The sequence below is a fragment of the Onychostruthus taczanowskii genome, unplaced genomic scaffold (assembly GCF_017590055.1).
Source record: "Onychostruthus taczanowskii isolate IOZ18803 unplaced genomic scaffold, ASM1759005v1 scaffold25, whole genome shotgun sequence".
Taxonomy (NCBI): domain Eukaryota; kingdom Metazoa; phylum Chordata; class Aves; order Passeriformes; family Passeridae; genus Onychostruthus; species Onychostruthus taczanowskii.
Genome location: NW_024499796.1, coordinates 6,135,850 through 6,162,878, shown reverse-complemented (window position 1 = coordinate 6,162,878; position 27,029 = coordinate 6,135,850). Strand labels below are relative to the sequence as shown.

Here is a 27,029-nt window from a genome sequence, read left to right as displayed (position 1 = left end):
TGAGCATTGATACATGGCCTGACAAACATATGGAAACCCTAATTAACCATGAGGAAAGAATAAATTCACAGCTTTCCACTAAGCTCCCAGTAAAAGTACAAACAACAAAACACAAAAGCACAGGTGACCTGCCAGGTCAGCATTCTCTCTGAATTTGAGGTGACAGGAACCTTCAGTAGAGCAGCATGTCAAGTTCACAGTTTGACTGCACTCCTATAAGAAGCTTTTCAAACATTAGGTCATCCCTTTCTAGGAGGGAGCAAAAGTTCAAGACTTGAGCTTTGCTTTTGGCTCCCACACCTCAGTGCACTGACCACAATCATGCTACACTTTTTACACCAGAGAAAGCAAAACTACAGCCATCAGATGCATTCTCTCCAGTGCCATCCACCCTTGGTTCTTGACTCGTTACAACAGCTGTCCAAGCTGTATCACACCTTGTGAATGTGACAGGCCAAGACAGACTCAGACTACTCCAGATCAGACTGCTCAGCAGACTGATCTGGGGTCTAAACTCTGCCAGGAAGGGATAACATGAGCTAATCCCATTAGAGTTGAGATTATAAAATTATTTTGTCTGCTGGTCTGGAAGCCAGACAAAGGCTTGTGCCTCCTAGAAAGATTACTGGTACAATTACTCTTTCTTCCCCATAGTTTCTAAGTGATAGGAGTTCAACTCTTTAGACAGACAGACTCATACAAATGTTGGCTGGAAAGGACTTGTGAAGACAAATCCAACTTCTGACTCAAAGCACACCTGATGTCAACCATATCATGCTGGCCCTGGTTTTACTTTGTCAAGCATTTAAAACCACAAAATACGGAGACTGGATTGCACAAATGATTAGCTACAATATTGGAATACTTATTTAAGAAAGCTATCTTATTTATTTTACTTATTTTCTGTCCTAACATCCCATCTGAGACATCCAAGACTTAATAAAGGGAAAGTGACATTGTGTGCCAGTACTAAAAATTGCTTGAAACCACTGGCCTCCTAACCTTTCTTCAACTAGTTGTTGGTGGCCATAAAATTCCCCCTTGCACCTTCTTTTTGCCAGACAAAAACCAACCAAGTTGTTAACCCCTCCTCAGATGCACTGAAGGTCTCCAACTCTCAATGTCTCTCTGATGGATCAACAGGGCTGGTGAACACAAATCACTGAGCAGGAGACTCCAGCCCCACAGCTCTGAACAGGAGGTACATTAAGTTCTTCACCCAGGGGACTTCAGAATGTGACCACAACTCAGTGCTGGATGCACAGCAATGAGGAATCAGCAGTGAGAGCACAAACAGGTCAGGTTTAGCTGGCTTACCTTTGTCATCTGGATTTTCATTGGTCTTTGGAGGATTTTTATCAGAATCACTGCTCAGTTCAGAAGTTTTTAGCAGCTTGGTATTTAAGGCAGTACCATTTTCCTCAGATACAAATAAAATTTTAGGTAACAAAGAAGCAGCTTCTGAAGAGAACCGTACTTTCACACTAAAGAAACAAAGAGGTTTTATTACAAAATGAAAGTAAACCAACATTTTTAAAGAGGCTATCTGTCACAGCCATATACCCAATAAAGGAAAATCAACTTGTCTTGACTTGTTTTCTGTACCATACAGAACAGGCAAGAACCAGATCATGACTCACAGCAGAATTGATCAGTGTGGGAAAAGTCACACTCTACCTCTACATGAAATGCAAGAACAGATGAAGAAAACTAAGTTTCTTCAGCTTTGGTAAGCAGAGTCTCACTAGAAACTATGTTACCACACATGAACTCTTGCAAAAGAAAGCAATGCAGATTTGAAGGTACTTCCATAATAAAAGATATTTCAAGACAAACAATAAAATTGCATATTGAGCACAAAAGTGACTCAAGACATCAAAGCTCATTAAGCTCATTCAGCACAATTAAGGCAGGTTGTTTCTGCCTGCTGTCCCTTTATCCCTCCAATATGCAGGAAGAATTCTTGGACCATTTTATACTGCAGATGTTTTACACTCACCTCCTCTCAACTGGCATGTAACCTCTTAAAAAAAACCCAACCTACATGCACAGAAGCTTTCCAAGCCCCCCCAAAAAAAATCTCAAGTGTGACATTATCTTCAACTGAGGAAGCAACTTTAAAATGTCTTGCACACTCTTTACTCACACTTCATTTCGGATGTCCAGAAGTAAGATTACAACAGAGACATCTGGCTCTGGAGTTTTCTTCAGGATACAGTAATCCACTTCTTCATCCTGGTAACATGAACAAAACACCTCTTAAGTGCCCTCTGGACATGTTCCACTCCAGACAGAGGTTACCATTCTTAGTCCAGCAAGTTTTAAGTCCATCCTGCCCATGTCTAAAGTCCCCCCATCTTTTTTTTTTTTTCTTCCAGCCATCCCCAGAGTCAGGTAGACTATGAGATGTCCCACCTTAGAAAAGCAAGCTCACTTCCCTTACTCTTACCAGGTAAGTGGAGAAACCATCATTCCTTGTTCGATCCAAGCTGAACCCCACCTATGAGACAATTGAGAACAATCTGTCAAATTGAAGCCAGACCACTATGAAAGAGTCAAAGATACTGCTTTCTAAACAAGTTAACCTACATTTAAGGTGGAATTCAGTTATTTTCTCATCAAATTAGGCAGAAAAATACATTCAAATGTAGCAAACTCATCCATATCCACCAAGAAAAAAAGATATCATGATTCAAACCTAAACTAAATCTGGAGTATCTTCTGTCTCTGAACATTTTAACTTATTTCAGTACTATTCCACATGCTTTTGCTTGTGGAATATTTTTATAACAATGACGAAGTGAAACTGTGCAGCAAAGGAAGAACTCAGATCTGTTATCTAATCTCTACTAAAACCCCTAATATAATGTGCTATATAACACATAACATTAGAGTTCTGTTAAAAATAGGACTGTCGCTGTTCTGGAAACCTACTGACATAATGATCACAAGCTGAATTGCAAAGTAACACGACACAGCGTGAAAAAACTTGTCAGAGGACTGTTAGGAAATTGATGTTCAATATAAGTTATAGATGTGTGCATTGAGTTCAGCAGAGGATCCAACAAGTTAAAGGTTCATCCTTACAGCAGAATGGAGAGTGCTCAGGGATAAATCTCAATACACAGATCCTCGTAACTGGCTCATGCTGGGAAGCAAAGCCAACAGCATCACAAGTTTGGATTTGACACCTCAGACAAGTGAAGGGCAATTTCACAGGAGGCTTCATAGGAAGGAACTCACTGATAAACTGTCCATGTCATCAGGGCTTGGTTCTGGCTTCAAGGAAAGGCTGCTGACATTCACTCTCATGAAACCATCCTTGAAGAAGCCAAAGGTATTCAGGTGCACTTTCTGCCTCACATCATCCTGTTAGAAAGGAAAGCAAGTTTACAAACACATGCAGATCATCTGCTGCAGCAAAGGGGAAGCAGGGTGAGTGATTGACACTTGAATATTCATGCAAAATATTTAATTAGGCAAATAGCAAATTTCTTTAGGATACCTTCAGACGTAACCAACTATTTAACTGGAATGGACCAACTTTTCCAATAACCTGAACAGCAAGAACTTTAAAGAGACGCATTTCTGCTAACTGACTGTCTATGCTACTGGGAAATATGCAAGAAAAATTCTGGAAGAATTTAAACATCTGGCATCACTGATTAAACAGCATACAGCAAAGTTCCCCCAAGTGACTGCAGACACACCAAGACAGCTATTGCTTGAGTGGTGGTTACTGTCATTGCCACAGACTGAAGAGGAAACAGACCTTGGGGATGTTACCTAACCGAGAGCTGGGGTCTGGCCAAGTGTTTAGCAAGTGCATTGTCAACACCTCAGATCATCATCATTAGGCACAGTCAATGTTTGGACAGGAAAACATTAATACATTGGAAAACTATGTGTGAAAACAAAGTTTTATATATAGCCCCACACCTCCAAATGATTTTTCGCATAAAATAATTAAAAAATAAGAAGAGAATAAATACCAAAACCAGAATTACTTGGGTTAGTTTCTCTAGCAGGAAAAATCTAATTCCTTCCTCTACTCCCGGTTTAGCTGCAGAATAATTTCCTTCCTCTCAAGTCTGGCAAGGAAACCACAGCAACTGATCTCTTCTCATGCCCTGCTCAGCTGAGAAAGGTTCAAGTACAGTGAGCTTGAACCTTTTTTTTAAATAAGGAGGCCATGAAGGACCTCACACGAAAAGTAGCTGACGTCACACACAGCTGCCACATCAGATGACAAAGGGTCACATCCAACACCTGCAGCTGGTCCCTCACACCTACTGGGTCATTGGTAATTGGAAGAAAAGCAGAAACAAAGCAACAGAAATAAAGCAAATTTAAAATGGAATTTCGTTTTGTAAGTTGGCAATTAAAAAAAATTGAATAGATGTTTCTTCCTCCTGCTTCTTCTAGGAAAAGATAATCAGATTGCAGAATTCTCTGAAAAGAGAAGTCAGCTGCCAGAGGCACACTGTTCTGGAGACAGTCCTGGAAGACTGAGCTATGAACTGTACAAGTACAAAAAGTTCCCTCTCCCTCTACCCCAGTATTGATTTTGACGCCTCTGCACAAAACGTTCCTGACTCATAAACATCCCTCACTGCAACAGCAGGACACTAATCCTGGCACTGCTAACCTGCAATCCAGCTGTAATAAGATCACCCTAATAGAATCAAGTTAACCTGGCAAATAACCAGATGGTTCCACTGATGCTCAGAAGAGGGGAAAAAAAGCTAAGTGCCACAGGGCATGCAGCAGATGCTGTGTTTAAGAGAGTATTACAGCCCTGCTGTCTGTGGGTTCTAGGTCATGGGACATGCTTGAACCAGGAGCCCACCTGGTGCCCCTAACACTGCCCTCCATGTAACCTCCCAGCCAGTGCAGAAAATTCAAACTGGCTCTTTACAGGGCACATCAGATGTATTTAACTCCTTCTGCACAGAGAAGAATTTGGGTGAGTCTGAGGGGGACATGGTGCCATGCAGACACAAGGTTTTGTACCTTGCAAATGTGCCCAGAGGCAGCTGCTCAATTCACAGCACCTGCAAGAGCTCCTCAGCCCAGCTGAAGTGATTTACTCTGCTAATTTACCCATATGCTCCCCACCACCAGCAGATAATTAATATACAACACACACCACTTTCCTCCCTGGCTTTATCTCAGCTTTGAGTGCTTAGAGTTTACAGATTTAGTTCACAAATCCTTCAGCTTTACATGATCCCACACACACACACTGTCACCAGTTGCCACCAAGCAACAGCAAGAGCATCAATTGCTCCACGTACTGACAGCCTAAAGACACTGGCTTACTAATAGGGTTGAAAGAACCCAGCTTTTATTTATAATCACTCAACTACTGACTTCAGAAATATTTAAGTTTTCAATAAAGGTGTGAACCCATACAAGTGAGTACTTTAGCATCCGAGTTGTTAATACACACATTAATTTAATTTACATAGGATGCATTTAAAGTTAAGCCTGCCCTACTGAGAAGAGATGATCTGGGATTCATCACTAACAGCCTACAGTCAAACCAATGCCCAGAGTTCTCAAGCTTGTTTCCAGAAAAATCCTCCCCAGTTCTTCCACTCCTGCAGGATAAAAAGTGCTCCTGCAATATTTGAATAAGGTTACAGGGAAGCAGAACATGCAGAAAAATATTCTCTACCATTTTACCCTAAAGCCAATTGGAATCACACTGTCAGTGCAGTGAAAGTTCCACTAGAGAGTGTTGACCCTTACCTGGAAAGAATCTTCTTATTTGTTTGAGACCAACAGGAAGGCTTATAATTTGTGTAAGACTGAGTGAATTACTGTGAAAGGTTTGTTCAACCTGAGCTATTGAAGTCTGAAACCTATCAACATTGAAAAGCCACAGGTATTTACAAGCAACCACTGAAAACCAGCATCTTCTCTGTAATTCCATATCTGACAGTCCTCCTTTTTGGTCAAGAGAAACATTTCAACTGCAGCTACTTCTGGAATCCTCTGAAAATTGTTTCTGTTGGTTTTCTATAACTTCCAATTTTTGTAGGTTTTTTTTTTTTTTTTTTTTTTTTTTTTTTTTGTGTAGGAGGTACGTTTTGTTAGTTGAGGTGTTTTGGGTTTTTTTACATATCTCATTAAACTAATGAAGCTGATAAATTGCTACTAAGGAGGAGTTTCTCTGGCAAGGGCAGTCTAACAGCAAAATTCATGCAAATAATTACTGCAAAAAACCCCAACTGTTTTGTACATTTTTATAAAGATAAAATGTTATTTTTAGAACTGGGAACTGCGGCTTGTTCTTCTGACAACAAAAAAGCTTCACACTGGCACAGTAATTACAAAGATACAAGAATGAAGCTATTCTGAATTAAGGAATAACAGCTTGTTTGAGGAAATCTAATATCAAACACTCCCACAAAACTGTGGCCTTTAGCTTGGCTCAGTGTCAATGCACACTTGCAAGCAAAGCAGGAGCCACTGGCAAGAACACCAGACAGGAGCTCTCATTGTGAAAGGACTCAGTTGTTGGAGCCTGATGTTTACAGAGAGGCTGTAAAGCAGGGGATGAAGGAGGAAGGGAGAAACTGCTCCAACAATAAAGCTCAACTGCTCTAACAATGAAGCTGTTTATAAAGCAGGTGGGCAGAGGCATTAACTCACTGATACTTCTCACAGCAAGTTTGCGCTGAAAGTTGCACAAAACACCTGCAAAACCAAACCCATACCCCACTCTGACAGGAATAAAAACCAAACAGGATTCAGTAATTGATCCAGGCAGTCCCTCATAGGGACTAAAGGCCACGATGTTTGCTGCTGAGAACATTTGCTTGAGGTTTATTGGAAAGCTTTCTTCTAAAGGGTAAAGAATCCCCTCAGGAGAAATCCTTCAGTGCTCAACTGTTTGTCACAAACTCCTCACAACAACGATGTAACCAGCACAGCCTCCTAACTGACTGCTTCAGGAAAAAGTTTACTCCTCCTGCAGTACAACAATATTCGTGTGGTCGCACTTCAAACAACTGCACAGGCTGGAGAATTTCCTACAAGTAAGAACATGAACAGCTCCAGCAGTCACTGTACCCCAAAGGCTGCAAAGCCCTGGATTCTCCCCAAGCTCCTACAACAGCACAGCAGTGCAGGACCCAGCCATTTACCACTTTATTACCCCTTCCAGTGCTCCTACTGGCAGAATATTGCATGCTGTTGACAACCAAAACAAAATTCCAATCCTGAAGAGCTTTCCACGAGCTCTGCAGAAGCGTTACGAGGCACCACCGCAGAGCAGAGCCCCTCTGTCCCACAGCTGTGCAGCAGCTCAGGCACAGCACAGCTCGACCTGACCTCCAGCACTCCCGTCAACAGCCCCGAACAACGAGTTCCTCCCAAATCCAGTCACAGCCTAGCACATCACTCCTCCAAAGCACAGCCGGCAGTCTCTAGAACCAAAGCAGAAAGCTGCCAGCATGTTTCCTCAGCCTCTGCTAACTGCTCGGTTAGGGCACAGCAGCTGCAGCCCAACACCCTTCGGAGCCACCAGGACACTGCAGAAAAGGAATCTCAACCAAAATCCACGTTCGGCCCTCTCTTATCACATCGCTTTTAACGGAACGTGAAGCAGCTGCACCTTCACGCTGCTGCAATTCCGAGACCCCTCCTCACGCTTCACCCGCGACTGAGAAACAGGCGGCCAAAAAAGCGGGACGGGACTTCGGGGATGCGGGCAGAGGGAGCGGGAGGAGAACGGCAAAAGCAGAACAAGGCGGGGCCCGGGCGGGCTGAGGCGCAGGGGGAGAGCTCAGAGAGAAGCGAATAGAAAGAAGGTTCGGGGCACGCAGCAGAACGAAGAGAGAGACGTGGGGAGAGCAATCCCGGCCCGCGGGAGGTGCGCGGGGCCGGGCCGGCCTCACCGCTCCCCTCAGGGCACCCGGGGGCCGAGCCAGCGGGGCCGGGGGCGGCGCAGACCTTACTTTGAGGGTGAGGTGATGGACGCGGGCGCGGGCCGGGCCCGCGCGGAGCAGCAGCAGCAGCAGCAGCCCCAGCACGGCCCCAGCGCCGCGGGCCGCCATCTTTGTTCCAGCGTCAGCGTCCCCCGCGCGCCACTTCCGGGTCAGGCGAGTCACGTGTCGGGCGGGGCGCGTCACGTGACCGCGGTGGGCGGGGCCGGCTCCTGTCAGGGAGTCATGGAGGGGTTGGGGATGGGGGGCGCTCAGGGCTCAGCCAGCGCCACCCCCTGCCCGGGCAGGGACACCTCCCGCTGCGCCAGGGTGCCCCCAAAACCCGTCCAACCCGGCCGTGAACGCTTCCCGGGGAGCAGCCTCACCTTCTCTGAGCGATCTGTGCCAGAGCATCACCACCCTCCCAAGGAAGAATTTCCTCCCAATATTCAGCCCCGAATTTTCCCTTTTTCAGCGTGAACCCACTCCCCTTTCTCCTGTCGCTACAGTTCCTGCCGAACAGTCCCTCTCCGGCTTCTTTAGCCCCTTCAGCTCCTGGCAGATGCTGTGAGGTCTCCACACATCCTTCTCCAGGCTGAGCACCCCCATCTCCCTCAGCCTTTCCCCACGGGGAAAACACTTCCCGCCCTTTTCTCTCCCCCTGAGGTCCTGCCGGGCTCTGCTGGGCTGCCCCTGCCCACGGGCTGCTCCCCACGGTGCCCCCCAGGCCGGATCAGCCCCTCCGTGAGGGCCATGGCAGCAGCCAGGCCGCGCTGGGTCCCTCCTCAGCCCCGGCACCCCCTTGGCTGAGGGGTCCCCCCGTGGGTGCTGGGTCCCCCCGTGGCCATGGGGCTCAGAGGGGGCCAAAAAAACCCCCCTGAGCCTCCCTCGGACCAGCCTCTGTGGGGTGACACCAAAAGGAAAAAAAACCCCAAAAAAGATTGAAGCTCTTCCTACCTCAGCCCTGCAGCATCGTCCACAGGGAGATGTGGGATGGTTGTTTACAGGGAGGGGTGAAGTGGCTGTTTCCAGCTCAGCCGTGGATCTACCAGCAAGTTCCAGCTTCTTCCTGGGAGCTATGGCAACAGCAGACGTCTGAACATCAGGTAGTCCAAACAACAGGAAAATTGCCTTTCTATTTAAAGCCAGGGTTAAAGTATTGATTTTGAATATAGCCAGAAAAATATGTAACAAACAAAGGGATTTCTGCTGCTTTACAGGTATTTGTTTTGCACCTATTTAAACTATTTTGTACCTATTTAAACTAGTAGTTGTAGTCACATTTACAAATAAAACAAAAAGCAGATTGGGCCTGGTTTCCATCACTTGTTGCTCAAAATTAGAGTAACATAAGAAGAAAAGTGAACATGAATAAGGGCAATTAAAATGGCTTTTTGGCTGACACATTGCTTAAAAAATATAAAAATTGAAAGACTATGCAATGGGAAGCCATCAATGTCAATAAATCTAATTATTCAGTGAGGAGCCTTATGTTTTCAGCTCCCCAAAACTCAGACATTCTGATTTTCCCTTTCAGTGTGTGGAGTAACAGCTGTACAAGTTCTGTTGTCTAGAGACAGATAAACAACTGGGCTGGCAAGTGAGGGTGAAAAGGGAGAGAAAAATCAATGGCCTTGACCTTTTATTTTATCAAGATTCTGTAGTATATCCCATCTTTATTTAGAGAGATGATTCAGATGTCCCTCTACATTTTTTCCCACAATTTCATTTCCTCCTTGTATATTCTTAGGTGAAAAAACAAACAGAGAAATCTCACCAACAGCCAAAGAAACCTGGACTCATACCAGGAAATATCTGGAAGCATGAAAAAAAAAAAAAATCTGTTTTTCTAGTAATGTTCTTTCTCTGGGCAGTTCGTATGTGTGCCACTAGATGTCCTGGCAGCATCAGCCCTTGCACCGCACGGACCTGCAAACATCGGATGATTTATTCTAAAAAACTCCGGTTAGACATTTTCTTGGAATTTGGGTGGGGGAGTTGCGGGGGGGGTTTGTTTGTTTGTTTGTTTTTTGGGGTTTTTTTTTGTTTGTTTGTTTGTTTGCTTTGTTTTAATATTGTAATTATTATAATCCCTGTGCATGGATCGCCTCGGAAATCTGGGGAATTTTGACTCCTGAGAAACAGCTGCTTGCAACCACAGCTGCAGCACAGCTTCTCGTGCCGATAACAAATATCAGGAGCACTTTGACTGCTTGAGTGGTCAAGAAATTCTCTTCTAATTCTGAGATTTGGTTCACCTGCAGAGCCTTTTTTAGGCTGAGAATGGTTCCTTTGGGAGCTCCCTTCAGAACCTTCCTTCAGAAGAAAAATCATCTTTAGCCTGAGGATGATTCCTAGCAATCAGGGATTTGTATGCAACAGAAAGGAAATTTTCTGAAGATCCTTTTTTTCCAATGTTTCTTCACCAACTATTAGGATATTGTAGTACCTGTAAGTTCCCCAATTACCTATACAAAATGAACCAAAAATAGGATTTATAACATGTTTACTTTCTTTGGCTATGCATTTTTCTAAGAATTTGTATGTTAAAAGATGTCTGTATTTAAATTTACATCTCTATCAAAACAGAAAGCAGCTTCTGACTGTCATTAATGAGTTGTAACAATAATTTTCATTGTGACGTCGATTTGTTTCATTGTACCTTCCACACAAGATCCCTTTGCTCCAAGTCTGCTCTTCCCAGTACATGCTGTTATTCTTAGCCTAGGTATCTTTTTTCTTTACTCCTTAATTGTAATTAATCAAATAATTAGAACTCATCACAGAATGTGTGGGGGTTTTTTTTTAAGTGTATTATGGAGAATTATTGACGTTGGATGGAAGGTATCAGCAGTGTCAGGAAATCACGATGGAGGAACAGCCTGCAGGTACAGCTCAGCACAGAATGAGTCAGATTGCCATTTCATGGTACATTTATAACATCTTTTGTGAGCCAGGGCACAGGTGTGAGGTGGGGAGATGAGCAGGATAACACAGACCCAGGGCAGGAGCCGCTCAGGATCCAGTCCCACAGTCCCTGGGGAAAGAGGGAAGAGCAGGCAGAGCAGGCCCAGGGGTCAGAGCTGGAGGCAGCCAAAATCGAGGCGATCTGCTGAGTTCACAGCAATGAGACAGGAGGAAGGCTGAGTTGGGAAGTCCATCTACAGTTTGGGTGCTGGTAACCGAGGTCAGTCATGGTCTGATGATGGCCCACAGGAACAAGGCAGTCTAAGGTGAGGTCAGATGTGAGCTAGGCTCCATAGCAAGAGGATATACAGCCAGGCACAGCCTGAGCTGGAACTAGGACCCCCCCTTAAAACACAGGACAAAGCCACTGAGCTTTCAGCCAGAGCTTAAATGCAGCCCCTGGATCGGCCGGCAGAGGCCCCAGGTGAGGCTGGCCAGGGCCATTAGCGTTTATCAGGTGTTTATCAGGTTTTGCTCAGGCCTCTCTGAGCCCTGATGGGGCATTAAAGAGCACCGCGGGTCCCCTGTTGTGTGTCTGAGTGATCGGAGTAATGTTGTAACAGCAGAGAGGAAACAGCTGTGATGATGATGATGATGGCCTCTAGGAAAGGTGTGTCCCCTTCCTTTCCTGGTGCTGTTTCGGTCCCAGTGTATGAGAGGTTACAAGCAACATCCATGTTCCTTATCTTGGACATGGATAATTCGGGTAGAATTGTAAAATCAAAGGGAAGCAGCTGTAAGGGTGGTAACTCTGGGGGGAAAGGTACATCCTCTTCCTGCTGTTTCCTGGAAGCTGGAAGTGCTTGTCCACGCTCTGAGAGTTGTGATTTTTCTTCCTTTGCATAAGTAAACAAACACAGAGTTTTAGGTTGAACTGCAGTTTAGGGATTTATTTTATCTACTTTACATGGTTTCTCAATCATTTAGCAGTGAACCTGGCTGTTTTCAAGGGGGATTGGGGTTTCCTAAACAAACTTCTGGCTTTCTAAAAATGGAATTGCTTCTAGCTGGGTTTTGGAGCTGAATCTGGGAGTGTTCTGAATCATAACAACAGGGGAGATAAACAGAGAATTTACAGGAATAGGCCCATATCTGGATAGCAGATCTGCATGGTCTTGTTCTCAGCCTGACTGAGGGAAAATTCCTACCCAGCTTCTCTTGCTCAGATATGGATTGTGCAAACTCAGTGGAGAAGTGCTAGATAATCTCAATTCTAAGTGTAATTTTCAGTTATTTTTTGAGACTGGAACCCACTGAGCTTTCCAGCATCAACTTTGGCATAAAAGGCTCTTAATGCTCCTGTCATTGCTAATTACATTATTAATTAGGGACCAGCCAAGCTGCAGGCCCTGTTGTTTTGGGCTCTGCACAACTGAAAGTAATAATGTAAGTGGCAGTCCCTGCCTTGGAGAGTCTGAGGCTAAACAATAAAAGCAGTCAAAAATAGGGGAAAATCCTGTTCTTGCAACATCTAGAACTAAGTTTTTTTAGTTTTTGACTTGAGCCTCTGTCCACAGAAATTTTGATAACTTGTAATAATTTTTGGTATGGTTTATTCTAATGTACCATCAAAATACAAAACTTGTATTTCTGGCCTTTATCTCCCTGGAACTGGTGGAGCATTTCTATCTCTCGGTGTGGACTGGTTTCCCTGCCCATGCTGGTGTAACAGGTTTGCCCTGTTCCCCTCCCAGCTCTTTGTGCAAAAGGAAATTCCACACAAACTTAGCTCAGATGATACCAGTGCTGCTTTCTGTTCCTGTACATTCTTTTTCTGCGAGTATTTATAGGTTAAGATCTCAAAAAGTGGTGATGGAAGAGCGCTGTCTGCTTTTGCAGTGTGTCCTGGGTGGATGTAGGGCTAAAGATGGTGGTCTGGGAGCCTGTGGAAGTACAGGCCCTTGGAAGACTGTGGTTGTGCTTCAGGCAGCAGGGCAGGCTTGGATATTCAAATATGTTGGCAGTAGAAGGAAGAACTATTCTAAAATGAGCTGAACAGGGTGTCTCTTAGTTGTTATGAAGCCAGCCCTTTAAAGTAATAACTTTTAATGATGAACAAAAGCACAGCCTGTTGTGTCTCTTCAAAGACAGCTGTGTGAGGAGCTGCACTCTCCTCTCATCTTCAAATCAATGGAACTCGGATAAAAATAAATGCAATTCTGTTATTAACATTTGTCTTCATTGTTGTTCAAAATGTTGGAATTGCTTAATGTGTTTTTCTTCCTCATGTAGGGTAAGAGCCAAGCATCAGTGGAAGAAGTGCATTAATCCAGGGGAGATAATGCTTGTTGTAGCAGCTGGTCAATTTCTATCTTCTCACATCAAAAGCATCCCCACCCTTTTTGAGCAGAAGCCTTTTACCTCAGGTGAATTAATGTGCTTCCCTTTTTTATTTCCCCCACAAAAATCTCTCATGAATAGATACAATAAATATATTGGTCTAAAGCTCTTTTAACGTTTGTTGTAGCTGAAAAGCAGAAATGCAAAGTAAGACTAAGTGACAGAGGATCACAAAATAAATGTTTTTCTGGCAAGGAAATGAGCCATTTTCTGGAAGGCCTGTGTAATTGCTACAATAACCCACATTTATGCAAAGGCAGATAATTTGGTTATTTTCCTGCTTGCTTGCTGAGCATTTTGGTGACAGATGGTGGATTTAATATTCTTGGATTTGGGTTATTTTGGGGGTGAGGGTTGTATATACTGCTTAGCTGAGTTAGAAGTCAGGCCTTGCAGTGAGCTCACAGAATTAATTCAGTTGGAAAAGACCTGTGAGGTCATTGAGTCCAACCTGTGACCAATCCCCACCCTGCCAGCCCGACCATGGCACTGAGTGCCACACCCAGTTTTTCCTTGAACACCTCCAGGGATGGTGACTCCACCAGCTCTCTGGGCAGCCCATGACAATATTTAATCACCCTTTCTATGAAGAAATTCCTCCTGATGTCCAACCTGAACCACACGACGCAGCTTCAAGGGTTCTAAGGCTGTGGGATTCTTCCTTTCTAGGGCCCTCTCTTCTTTTACACATGACCAGAACAGGAACATTTGTTTCAAAACCAGCCTCACCTGGCTCGGGGGGAGGGTGGTAAGAGGCAGAGAAGAGCACCTGAGGGTGGGTGGGGCTGGAATCACCACCTGTGTACTTGGCACAGGTGAGGCACCTCAAACACTGCATGCAATTTTGGTTCCCTCACTTGAAAAAGGACATTGAGGTCCTGGAGTGTATCCAGTGAAGGGACTTCTAAAACTCATGTAAGTTTTAGAAAGCACAGAACAGTACCATAGTTAGGGTTGGAAGGGACCTCTAAAGGCCATCCAGTCCAACCCCTGCAGTGAGAAGGGACCTCTTCAACCATGCCAAATTGCTGAGCCCTGTCCAACCTGGCTACAAACGTTTCCAAGGATGAGCATCCACCACTTCTCTGGGCAATCTGTACCACTGCTGGTAATTCTGTGAGCAGAACAGGGAGAGCCTCCTCCCTGCGTGTGGCACCCACTGCTTAGCGACCCCTTCTTTCCCCCCCCCCGCCCCCCGTGCTCCTCCACTGATGGCCATTCCCTGGAGACCCGCATTCCTTATGCATCCACTGCCCATTGATGGCCATTCCCCAGGGACTCACATTCCTCATGCATCCACTGCCCATTGACCCATCCTCCATTGATGGCCATTCCCCAGAAACCCGCGTTCCTCATTGATCCCCGCTAGCTCATTGACGCCTGTTCCCCACTGACCCCGCTACTCCACTGATCCCGTTCCCCAGCCACTGCCGCCCCCCATTGATCCCTGCTCCCCAGCGATCCCCGCTCCCGCAGCTGCCGTCGTTCCCCACTGACTGCTGCTCCCCACTGATCCCCTTTTCTCCATGGCCCCGCTCGTCGCTGATCCCCTTTTCCCGCTGATTCCTGTCCCGCACTGATCCCCCTTTCCCCGTTGATTCTCGTTCTCCACTGATTCCCTTTCCCTTTTGATCCCCTTTCCCCGTTGATTCTTGCTCCCCACTGACCCCCTTTCCCTGTTGATCCACGGATCCCCTTTCCCCACGGCCCCGCTCCCCTCGCGGCCGGGCCGCGCCTGCGCTCCTCCGGCGGGGCCGCCCCCCCGCGCCAGCCGCGGCGGCTCCGCGCCTGCGCAGCCCGGAGCTGTCAGTGCCCCCCCGCCCCGCGCCGCCCGGGCCATTTTGCGGCGCGATGAGGCGGGAGCGGCGGTGAGCAGCGCCCGTCCCGCCCGCTCCGCTCGCACCGCCGGGCACGGCCCTCCCGAGGGCGAGCAGGCACAGCCAGGGGACAGCGACACCCCCAGCGCCCCCCGCCCGCCCCTCAGCGCCGGCGGAGCCATGAGCTGGGGCACGGAGCTGTGGGTGAGTGCGGGCGCGGGGGGAGCGGGGCTGCGGGAGCCGCACCGGGGCATAACGGTCCGTGCCGGGGCCGCTGAGGGGAGCCGGGTGCGCTCCGCGCCGGCACCTCGGCGCTGCTCTGCCCGGGGGTCCCCCCGCTCCGGAAAGTTTCATGTGCAGCCTCTGCAGGGAAATCCCAGCGGAGGTTCAGGAGTTTGATTTAATTTTGCCGAAGGAATTAAAATTTTTTAAAAAAGCTCTGTAGCACAAGGAAAGCGGCGGCGGCTGGGGAGCGGAGGGAGGCTCGCCGCGGAGCGTGGGGTGGGTTTTGTGTGTGGCTGCTGCGGGAGGCTCCGAGGTGGATCTATGGACAGGGGGTCCGGTTTCAGGAGAGGGAGCTGCAGGGAAGAAAAGCCAGATGATAAATTTTCCCGTCGCTGCTGTTAAGGGGCTTCTCTCCACGCTGGCTCTGAAGGACGGAGGTTTTTACGAGCAGAGTTTTGTGTTGTGTGTAAATAAAGCAGGTTTTAATGGTGCAGAGGGTTTCAATGTACGAAGCTCCTGATGCTTTTGAGGAGAGCCTGGAAAGTATAAATGCATTTGGTTTACGGTGGAACGTTAATGGAAAATACCGGACTGTTAAAAGGAAAGAGAAGTGGGCAATAGCGATGTGAGAGGGTCCCTTGCTAGTGAGAAGAAATAAGGGAAGGGAGATGGAAGAGCTCTGGGAAGGCAGAAGAGCTGTTCCACATATTCAATCACAAAGAGGACATGGTGCAGCCATGTTTGATGGTGGAGCATGGAGCAAACCTGCTGGGTCTGGGAGGGCTGGTACCCGCGGACAGCCGGCTCCGGAGCGGCTCTGCCCTGAGGGTGGGACAAGGAACATCTTGGGACAAATCTGTGCTCCGAGGGAGGAGGGAGAAGAGGGAGACGGACCCGCTGTTTGAATGAAGAAGTTAAGAATAAGTGGCAAGGGGTCATCTGGATTGTAAAGCACTGCAGGATTCTCTCCTGTAGTCATGTGTTTGTGGCTGGTAACCGGCGCGAGTTGGGATGAAAATACATCTGAGCTTTTGAGCTGCCTCTTGCAGAAATGGTTATTTTAGATGTGCTAATTGCTGTCCTTTCTGGGTGCATTCCTGGCCCGCTCTGGCAGGCAGCTCAGCATCCCGTTGTGCTGTGACACTGGAGTCATGTTTTAGGCAGATCTGGTTAGACCTATGCAGTAAATTAGGGAGCACTTGCTGACTGGGAGAGGTTATTTTGGTGTGGTTTTATATGCCATAGAAAGAAAGGTGATAAATGCTGGTGAAATAGTGTAGTGATGCTATATTGATTCATCAGTATATAAACAGCTCTGCTGCATGGGAATGTTTCTGGGAGGACCTGCAGTTGCCTCCTTTTTCTGCATCTAGGATGCTTTGGGAGGAGACTGAATAGTTAGCATGGAATTAAAGTAAAAGGCAGCATAATTTGACAATTTTTACACTGGAAAATAAACTCTGAATTCTCAAAAAATGAAACTTTTTTCTTTTTTCTCACTCCTAAAACTGCAAGCAATACTGAGGTGTTCCTGAACCAGAATGGTAGTATAGAGTAGTGCCTATAAATAGTTCTTCTTTTTACATAATATTTGTAGGGGTGTGTGCTGCCATGTACGTCTTCTGCAACAGTTACAATTTGCTTTTGTGCCAGTTTTTAATCTGATCATTTTGTTTCTGAAATTGTCTTCAGCAGCATCAAAGTATCACTTTTTCAAGTCCTCAGTGTAGCACTCTGAGAAATGTAGTAGGTAACTGAGGAAAAGGGTTGGATCAAGAGAATGAATGATTCTAGATAGAAATTTGGCAGGAGTTGTTCCATTTTAATTTGGGCAGAGCTCTGAAAACACGTCGGTTTCCAGTGCTCTGGATATTTAGGCCAAAACTGATTTCTCACTGTGTTTTCCCTTCTGCTGGAAAGGAAACCACACAAACAACCTGTATTTAATATATGCCTCTTTCTTTTGTTGATCATGGCACTTCTTTTTTAAACAAAATTAAATTTACATTTACTTTAGGACTCAGTTGTCTTTTTTTTTTTTTTTCTTTTTTTAATGGGTTTTCAGGAGCAGGTGTGGTAAGCAACAAATACCTGTTTTACATGTGACTCATGTGGTTTGAAGGGCTGAAAGTTGAGGCAAAAGCAAGTGTTTTTAACTGTAGTTCAGAAATTTGCTAGAAAAATCAGCAATGTTTGATCAGGCTTGACTTGCACCCCGTATCTCTGATCCACCAGGCTGCATGGGTGTTCATGATTCACCCTTTAAATTTAGCAAAGAAGTAAAATCAGCTTGCTTTTTAGAGCTCATAGAATGTTAATGTGCTTGAAGTTATGTAGAATTTCTGCTCGTTCCTTGGGGGAGAAAAAGGCTGGTTGCAGAAAGCCTCCTACTTCAGAAGCAATAAAGTCCCTTTGGCAATGTGTGAGTTATTCCCAAAACAGGCTTTTAGCCTTGTGCTGTGATGTGAGTGCATCCTGTGCCTTTGGCTTGCAAATCCTATTGTTAAGTTCCTTCTGATATTTCGCTTGATTCTGGACTTTGAGCAACATCTCAAGATTGTTCCTGTGAGTGTAAAAGGGCTCATAACCAGCAGAGTTCTCAGATGTCCTAATGCAGCATTTCTGTCCTGCATGGGGGGAATGCTGGGGATAATGAGATCGTCTGGGGCCTCCCAGCAATCCGGTGTTGCAGAACAAAACCTGGAGGTCTCACATAACCCTGCTTGCAGCTTCTGTCCACCCAAGCCCTGCAGAATTCCTTCCTGCCTGTTATATTCCAAATGTTCAGGAGCTGAGGAGGAGGCAGCGGGTTAAGGCCAAAGTGCAGGCACAGCACCAAAACATTTTATTTTTCACCTGAGTTAAGGGTGCATTAAGGGCTGACAGGTAGGAGGGTGCAGTGCATATTTATTTCGTGTCTGATTCTTGAAACTGGCAGTGTTTTCTAAATACTTAACAAGTGGAAGTGATAAGTAAAGGTTATGCAGGGGTGCACAGACCCGACTTTTACCTTCAGTGCTGCTCTTTGGGGACAACGGGCTGTAAAAGCACACTGAGATCTCCTTCACCTTTTTCCTCTCTTGGCTAATGGGAAAGAACATGGAGCATGGCACCCGCAGGTCTTCTGAAGGGTACTTGAGTGAGTAAAATCATAAGTGTGTGTCACACTTCCCACCAGTGTCCTTTTGTGTGGTATGAAGCTCTTAAAACAAGTGGGATTACATTGCAGACTGAGCTGAAACCGACCTCAGCACTTCGTGCTTGTCTTCAGGGTAGAAAAAGCTGTGGCTGGTGTATTGAATGGAATGAACTTTCTTGAGTAGGACATTTGGTACAGGATGTAGTTTGGGGGAGTTTCGTGTAAATTTGTGGTTGGGTAGTCCAGGAGAAATTGTGCCTTTTCAGAACGCTGTCACAGCACGTCAGGTTCAGGTGGCCAAGTGATTGAATGTGGAAAGTTTTATCTTTTTGTTATGAATGTTTCAGAGGTGCAGACACTGTGAGTTTATTGCTGTGGGGTTTTTTTTCCACATTCAGTGTAAAATGAAAAAAAAAAAAAAAGCCTGGGGAGGGAGGTGATTTAATCAAGTTTTTCCTTGACCTTTGTGAAAGCTGGGTGGCTGCTAACAGCTGTCACTGTGCTTTCAGCCTGTGAGAAGGTGGATATTCAGTATTTGCACGGGTCTTAATTAGCTGCCAGAATGTGAGGGGCTCTGTTGGCCAACTCCTGACGGAAGCGATACTTTGGGGACCACACCTTTTGTTTATAGGGTGTTCCAGGATGCTTTACTACGAAAACACATGGTTTGTGGATATGGGTTTTTTTTTGTCTTTTAAAGTTCATTCCACATAGGTGCAACTCTGAGAACTTGAAGGCCCCCTTGCTATTTGGAACTGGTATAGCGTTTCCTCTTTCAGTACTCGTGCCTCTATTTCATCAGCAGAATTTGTGTTTAAACAGCTGTAATCTTGCATTTCTGCAATTTGCTTGAATGCAGCATTGTTCTTCAATAATATTTGCAATGGATGGGTGTTGCATGTGGTGGTGACTCACATTTGGAAACCATCTGGAGTACCTGGGTGATTTTGACCTTGGTGGCGTTGCACAGTGCCTGTAATGGGCACAGCAGTCAAATGTGATCTCGGTTGAAAACCCAGTTTTCTTCTGCTCGTAAGAGCATCTGCAGAGCTGGATCTAGGTTTGTTGTATTGATCCTTGAGCCAACATCCAGTTTGATTGTATGCAGCCCTGTAGCTGATTGCAGACAATAGAAATTGTGTGTCATCCCACCCATCCCATTCTCACACTTCCTACAGCCCTCACCCCCCAAACTCTTTGGGGTTGGGTCTTAAGTGTTGTTTTCCAAGACTTAAAAGAAAAGGAGATGGTGTCTGATGGGAGAAGGACACAAGTAATTAGTCTTGCATGATTAGTCATGGGTTAACTCTGATGAGCTGAGAGTTTCCATCATGGGCCTAACCTTCACAGGTGGGTGGGTGAATCATTGGCAACTTCTCCTGTGGTGATGGCAAATGCTCTTCTGAAACGTCTATTTTATTCTAAATTTGCTGTGAAACTTAATTGATGACGTTCAGACAACTCCCAGAGGCAGAGCTGGGTATCCCTGACCCTTTTTTTTTTTGTGTGTGTCAGTTTCATAGAAACTTGGTTCCTGTTTAGTAACATGTTAAAACTTTTGTTTATTTCAACGAGTCTGGAATTTCACCCACAAAAATATTCTATAAAAGCACCCTAAGAGCAGATACAGTGAAAGGCTGAGGTCAGTAACAAACGCATAATATTTATAATTTTTCCTTGTTTATTCTAAAGCTCTTAGTAAAAGTTGTACACAGAGTGCTGGAGGTGGGCATTTCAAAGCAAAACACACTTTTTATTAGTTAAGTAATATTAATTTAGCGTTCTGCATAGTTACGTGGACAGTTTTGAGGTAGCAAAATTGTCTGACATTAATACCCTCTTATTTCCCTCAGTGTTTTAAGTGGTCAGCCTGTATATGCAGATTAGTGAGTGAGAAATAGTTTATAGAAGCTGAGTCATGACAGAGTATCTGCATTCTGCAGCTCACACCTTTGTGTGCGTGCCCAGCTCGGGGTGGGATTTGGGGCTGCTGCAGCCTCGGTGCTCGGGCATTGTAAAACTGGTTCATGCGAGTCCTTTCTGTAGCTTAAAAAGAGAAATTTTTAAACTTTAGGATGATGTGTTGTGTGGGGGCTGCCCTGCTCGCAGGTTGGGAGGAGAATGGGGTTATGTGAGAAGTCCCTGCTGCACCCCTTGGTACCTGCAGGAGTGGAAAGATTCCCTTTGGGTACCACAAGAGCTGCTGGAACTTTAATGGTTGAACGTCTGAGTAATTTCGTTTCCAATTCTGACTTGCTTTAAGAAAGAGGATTTTTACAATATTGTCAAACCACCTATTCTCGTATTTCCTACCTATTCATTAAGGAGTGGGGGATTTACGCTCTTTCAGCGTGAGTCAAGACTTGCAGAATTCAGTGTTTTCCCTCGCAGCCGTATTGTGGCTGCTCAGGATCCCCCGCTTCCTTGAACCATATGGGGAAGGCAGTCAAACATGAGCCGATGTTTTTCTGGTCTCTTTGCAGCTCATTAGTGTTACTCATGTTGTGAAACATTCTTTTACGGCACAATTTCAAAAGCTGTAAAACACTCTTTTAAAGCTGAATTTCAAAAGCCGAGTTCCTCATAAAGAGTAGGAGCCACTGTTGCACTGTGACACCTTAACTTAATAACCTGCTTTACATTATTGCCTTTGATTGCTGGACAGGTAACCTGCTAATGAATTTTTGGAAATTCACTTTCATCCTGTTTGAAATACTGCTGCTGAGATTGGTTATACATTGAATCCAGTCCAGCTGTCAAAATCCAATGGTTTGTTGAGTTTCCTTAGTGTTCATGTAAATATTTTAAAATAACTTCCCCCTTCAGTATGATTGTGTGCTTCAGATGAAACTTCTCTTCTTCCTTTCTCCCCTAGAAACGCTGCTTTTGTATTTTTTTTTTTTTTCTGAAAACAGTAAGCTGGTTAAATTGGTAAAACGCTGTTGTCTCTTGGCATCTTTGCCATTCTCTTCAGTCTATGGCTTTGGCTCTAAAATACAAAACAGTGGAAAAGTGGTATATATATATATATATATATTGTATGTATGTACAGGATATGGTGCATTTAGTGTTTCTTCTCAAGCAGGTGTGTTGGGGTGGTTTGGATCCCTTTGGAATTTAACATGATCACTCTGTTTGTCTGGAGACAAACTTATTAACCTGGTCAATAATTTCTTTTGGCTCAGTTTATTAAGAATGGCTTGTTGGCTTAATTAAATAAAATGTTTCTTCTTGCATCTAAAAATAGAAAAAAACTGTAGAAGGGCTTCTAGATTAACTCTTCTGTAAGTCAAGTGCAAGAATGAAATATTGTTTGCCTGGTGTTCATTGCTGATCACTGAAGCAGGTCATGTTGTAAACCATGTAAAGAAGCAGTTCTGTTAAATGTTGTCCTTAATTTATTTGAGTAAGAGTCAGCCTAATTGGCAAAACAATCAAAAGAACGATAGCAATCTCCCAGATGCCCTCAGAAACCCTGTAAAGCAATAAAACTTGAAAAGGAGTCACTTGGGAATTAATGTCTGGTTTAGAAGGATGGCCCCAAATGAGCTACCAAATCACCCAGATAGTCCTTAATCCTGAGAAAATCCCAGAGTGGATATTTCTTCTTGTTGTAGCTGAAATAATATAGATTTCTTCCATTAAATGTGTCACTTGGCCGTCTCTTGTTCAGTGTTTTCCAAGTGCTTCTGTTTGGTACCTGAAGTGTTTTTATAAAGTAAAACCTTCAGTTCCACCCTTGCAGTGGGGCTGGTCTAAGTGCTGCTGGTACCATGAATTCCCTGAAGGGGAAGGGTAGTTTGTGGTGTTTAGATTTACTCCTCTGGGAATAGCAGGTACAATTTCTCTCATAAATTATTCATTTCATAGTTCAAAAATTAATTTCAATGCTCTGAGTCTGTGGATGTGCAGATAAAGGAGTGCTACCTATGTGACAGGAGAAGGATTGTTTTGCAAGGATTCTGAGCATATTCCTTATTCCTAGCTGCACTACTGAAGATTTTTCTCCAATTAACACCAAGAAATTGCTTGTTTGGTTCCTTGGACAATTTTCTCTGTCTCAGACTCTATTCTAGACTGAGCTGGCAGTGATCTTACTGAGAATGTATTTAACAGTTTTTTTTCTCAAATCCTCTGTTTTCTGCTGCTTTAATTTCTTTCCCTGTTAGAGTGCTCAGGCTGCAGTTTTCCTCTTTCTGTGCCTTCCTCTTGCTTTTTGGGTTTCAGAGCAGTTGGGATCATTGCGTTGTTCCCAGGGCCAGTGTGTATTGCACATGCTGAACACGATGCCTCTTTGGTTTTGGAGAGCTGTAGTGTTCCCATTCATTGCAGCAAGGTTCTGAAATTTGGCAGACAGAAGCTGTTGAACAGGGATACGTCTGCTGCTGTTGTTGAGAAAATATTCCTCAATTAGGCAAACCTGTAAGTCCTTGGAAAAATACCACATTGCCTGTACTCAGTGAAGTTGTTATTGACCAAATCTTCCTGGGTGCTGGCTACGTTTTGGCCTTGGAGGGATTTTCGTGGGGCGAGATGAGCTCACCCACAGAATAATTGAAGAAGGCTCAGTCTGGGCCTTGCAGGAGAGCAGCCAGACTTCCCATGCCATGGCTGCTGAAGGCCAGGGTGGAGCTGGGCAGCTGCTCCCAGGCTCCTTTGTCGGTGCCCAGTGGCACAGAGGGAGAAGCTGGAGGACAGCTCTGCAGGGAGGGAGCAGGGCTGTGTTAGGGGAGAGCAGCGTGGGTCAGTGAGCAGGGCAGAGGGGGATGGAAAGCATGGCGGCACCAAGTCAGGGTAAAGGTCCCTCTGACCACTCTTATTCTCTGTTAATAGCAGCAAACCGGTTCTTCTGTCCTCATGGACTGGTTCTTGTTACACTCACTGAGGGTGAGTGAGGTGTGTGGTCAGAGAGGAAACCTCCTGGTTCAGGAGACTGAATTTGGAGAAGGAGGACTGGAGATCATGCCAGGATCTAGTTACAGACAGTTGGGTCAGCTTGTCTAGGAGCTGTTGCTGTGATGGAAGGGCCAGGGATGATGGAGAGGGTCATTTGAGGAGAGATAATTCAAACTGGCAGTTCTGACAGTGAGTGAAGAAGGACTAGTAGAATGAAGGAAACAGCAGAAATGAGCTCAGGAGGAGAAAATTAATTTAAACAAAGAAAACAAGGAACCAGTCAGTAACAAGGAAACAGCTTGGATAAAAGCACACAGAGCAGGGCTGGGCTCTGGGCTGGATGGGTGGGATTGTGACTTGCTGTCAGGATGGGCGATGGGATTAGTGCATTAGGAATGGCAAATCAAGAGTTTGATGGGATCAGGAGAAAGTATAGTGGGTGCACGAGGGGAAGGAATAAGCAAGGAGCAAAGGATGAAGATTAGATAAGAAGTAAAGCAGAAAAGTAGTGCAGAGACCTAGCAGTCCTCTTCTGGCTTTGTAGTATTGCTATTTTATGTGGCTTTTTCCATGTCATGCTTAAGTGGAGTTGATGTACTGGTTTGTTGTGTATACGTTGATTTCTGTGGCTGCATTTTGCATCTTTACTCAGTGTGGAAGAATATTTGACAACGTCTCTAAATAAAAGCTTTATCTAGAATTGTGTGCACTACTGTTTTACATTCACTCATTCTGTGCAGAAAGCCTGAAGGAATTTTTTAGCAAATAAGTTCAAAATGTGTTTAGATAATATTTTTCACTTTGCATTATACTCTCCGAGGCAGAGAGAAATGCTTTAGCACTTTTGTATTTACAAAAAGAACAAAATGATTGGCGTGGAGCAGGGAGTGAATGAAAGTGTGTTTTCTCAAACAAAAGTTAAACGGGGAAGAGAAATATTTCTTGCCCTCTTGAGGGCTGTTGATCTGTCAAATGTGGGTCTTACAGGAGTGGCTTTCATTAAGAGTGTGTAACTCAGGTTTTGCTGTAGTAAAAGAAGAACTGGCAGTGGATGAACAGGGAGAGCTGTGATAGAGCACTACATAAACATATTTTCACCCATCCTGTGGGGCTGTGTCTCCCAAGTATAACAGTCTGAGATCCTTTTGCTCATGTGTAGTCACTGGAAGAGCCTAAAAATAAAGGGTGAGAGGAAAGGGTTCTGTGCTGGTCAAGAGCCTTTATTTCCTTACAAGTCTTTGGAGCTGTGAAACATCTGGGTTTCGCACAGGACACTTTTGGCACGTGGTTGTAAGTTAACATTCAAAAGCTGAAAAACTGCACAGCTCTGCTTCAGGTTTTGGTGTGCAAAACAACTCCTAAGCAAATGTTTCAGTGATGGAATTATTGGTTAGGGGTTCCTTTGCTGCTTTGCTCAAGGACACCATCATCAGCTGATCTGAGAGGCTCCATCCTCCCAAAGCAGTGCCAGCCTGAGCCCCAGGCTCAAGGCACCATCACAGATTATGGCTGCATGTTTTACCTGAAACCCAGAACTGCACCAGCCAGCCCTTTAGGTAGTGAGTGCATCTCACATGACTTGTGTGACTCTGCCTGTCTAAATCAGTGCCCTGGGGATTTACAGCCTTATTTTTGGAAGGGGGGGGCTAGCTAGGTTCCAGCTCTATTTAAAGATAAAATCAGGTGTCTCTGGCTGTGTGGCTGCATGTGTCTCTCTGAGATGCATTGGAGTAGCCCAGGAGACCACCCTGGAAGGGGGATAGGAGCTTGCATCCATTCCTGGTATGTGTGAGCATCTCCCCACCACCTCCTCTGGATAACTGTTGGGCTGGTTTTATTTTTGCATTGTGGTTCTTATTCTGATTCTTGTCTGCATCATCTTTATACCTGTATTAAGTATAAAATTGCTAAAAGCTCCTTTTCCAGAGGTTCAGCATGATTGACACGAAATAGTCTTGAAATAGGAAAGCTGTAATTGTTGGAAAACTATAATTTTAGCTAGAAAATGTGCTGTTTTGAAACACATGCACCTAATTTAGGCATCATTGGAGACTGGGTCTGCATAGTTGTCACTCTTGGAAAATACTTAGTCTTGAACAGAGAGGTATCACAGTGCCAACATTTAATGGTTGAGAGAGTGTGTTGAATTGTTCCACTAGCCTTTGCTGAGCTAAACAATACAAATATAAACATTTCACTTGGCTATTAGCAGCTGAGTTGAAGTACTGGATGGTTGGGAACAGCATGACAGAATGGAGTGCCCCATTCACACAGAGGTCAGAAGACATTCTACATGATATTTATGGGTTTCATGCACACAGTTATGGACATTTGTATTGACTTGAGTCTGCTGTTGGCTTGGTGTAGTCTTCTGTGGTTTGCTTGTGGGTTAATCTCTGGGAACAGAAATAAATGGAATAGTGACAGAAGAATCAAAAGCCAGAATCCACACTAGGAGAGTTGAACAAGTGAAAAAAATCAAAATAATGGGAATTCAGACCCCCTTTTTGCAGTTATAATGTAAGAATGAAGTGTTTGGGGATTTTATTCATGATATATTGACACATGGGGTGTTTGGGTGGTGCTGGTCAGTGGGGCACTATGGATTTCCCTGTGGGGGCAAGGCATCCATCCAACCTTCCTGGCAGGGGGTGGGATTGATTCTTTAATCAGAACAGCAACAATCCATCCTGAAGCTTCCTCAAGGTATTAGGGCTGAATTAAACAGTCTGGGACTAGTGTGTAAGCCCTAATGCACTTCAAGAGGCTTTTGTGGACAGGAGAATTTTGAAAACAATCAGAAGATGAACCCAAAAGTAACAGAAAAAAGCTACAGGCACAAACTGCCCTTAAAAAGGGGACCATAATACATTTTCTTTGTGTGGTGCAATGCTTAATGCTCAGATTCTCTTAGGGAAGAAAAGATGCATGAACTATACAGTTCTATTAATGGCACTGCATTTGGAACTTGTTTTCTCCTCTTTGTATATGTGTTCCAAAAATAGATATGGTTACAAATACCAAATTAGTAGAATTAGGCATCTTAAAGCCAGGAAATACACCATTTTTAAACTAACAATCACTACAGAGGAAATGTGGCATCTTATGAATATTGTGTTATATCTTTATTTTACAAAATGTTAAGATTGTGTTTGCTTGTGTGCCTTTGCAGAGTCCATAATCTGCATGAATTTCATAAGGAGAAAAATGTCATGGCTGCATTCAGCTTTATTTGGAATTTTACTTTTCTTTGACTTGGAGGAGCAATGAAACATGATTTCTGAGCTTTAGTTGGTATAGTAAGTGCTCACAAACAAGAACTATCTAAAAAGTGCCAGTAACCTTGTTAGATGTGCTTACTGATCATTATGGATGTCATTCATGTACAAAAGTACTCAAAAAATAAAAGTGAGGAGCCCACATGACAGCTGCTCTGTCTTGCTCTTAGTTCTCACTTTGTCTTGGTCCCTCTCACTCTGCAGACCAAGCCAGGTAAGCAGTAATTTTATTTTTCCAGAATGTTGGAATCCCTTACAAGTATATCCATAAGGCCTGAGGACTTGATGAGAGCTGGAGTGTTTTAGTGGCTCTTTGTTAGAGAATTTGTCTGTGAATTCTGCATGTCCCTGGTGGAAACTGGCAGGTGCTGTCATCTTGAGCCTCTGGCTTCAGACATGCTCTGCCCAAGTCTTCTCCCATATCTTAAACTTC

The 27,029-nt window shown here is 44.7% G+C and overlaps 2 protein-coding genes across 28 annotated transcripts in view; one reads left to right on the top strand and one right to left on the bottom strand.

Moving 5' to 3' along the window:
- The window catches only part of GPR107 (G protein-coupled receptor 107), a 34,860-nt gene extending 25,012 nt beyond the window's left edge, over positions 1-9,848 (bottom strand). Inside the window, exons 1-5 of one of the 2 annotated variants that reach the window (XM_041406482.1) lie at positions 7,968-9,848; positions 3,244-3,369; positions 2,450-2,500; positions 2,147-2,235; positions 1,318-1,484 (exon numbers count right to left, since the gene is read on the bottom strand). In XM_041406482.1, coding sequence (XP_041262416.1) covers positions 1,318-1,484; positions 2,147-2,235; positions 2,450-2,500; positions 3,244-3,369; positions 7,968-8,066 — 532 coding nt within the window. In that variant the 5' untranslated portion in view covers positions 8,067-9,848. Of the gene's footprint in view, positions 1-1,317; positions 1,485-2,146; positions 2,236-2,449; positions 2,501-3,243; positions 3,370-7,962 lie in introns of both variants that reach the window. The other variant, XM_041406483.1, reaches the window with a different exon arrangement.
- A 5,158-nt stretch (positions 9,849-15,006) lies between these two features.
- The window catches only part of FNBP1 (formin binding protein 1), a 93,860-nt gene continuing 81,837 nt past the window's right edge, over positions 15,007-27,029 (top strand). For all 26 annotated transcript variants that reach the window (XM_041406839.1, XM_041406837.1, XM_041406846.1 and 23 more), the window contains exon 1: positions 15,007-15,262. In XM_041406839.1, coding sequence (XP_041262773.1) covers positions 15,239-15,262 — 24 coding nt within the window. In that variant the 5' untranslated portion in view covers positions 15,007-15,238. The remainder of the gene's footprint in view (positions 15,263-27,029) is intronic.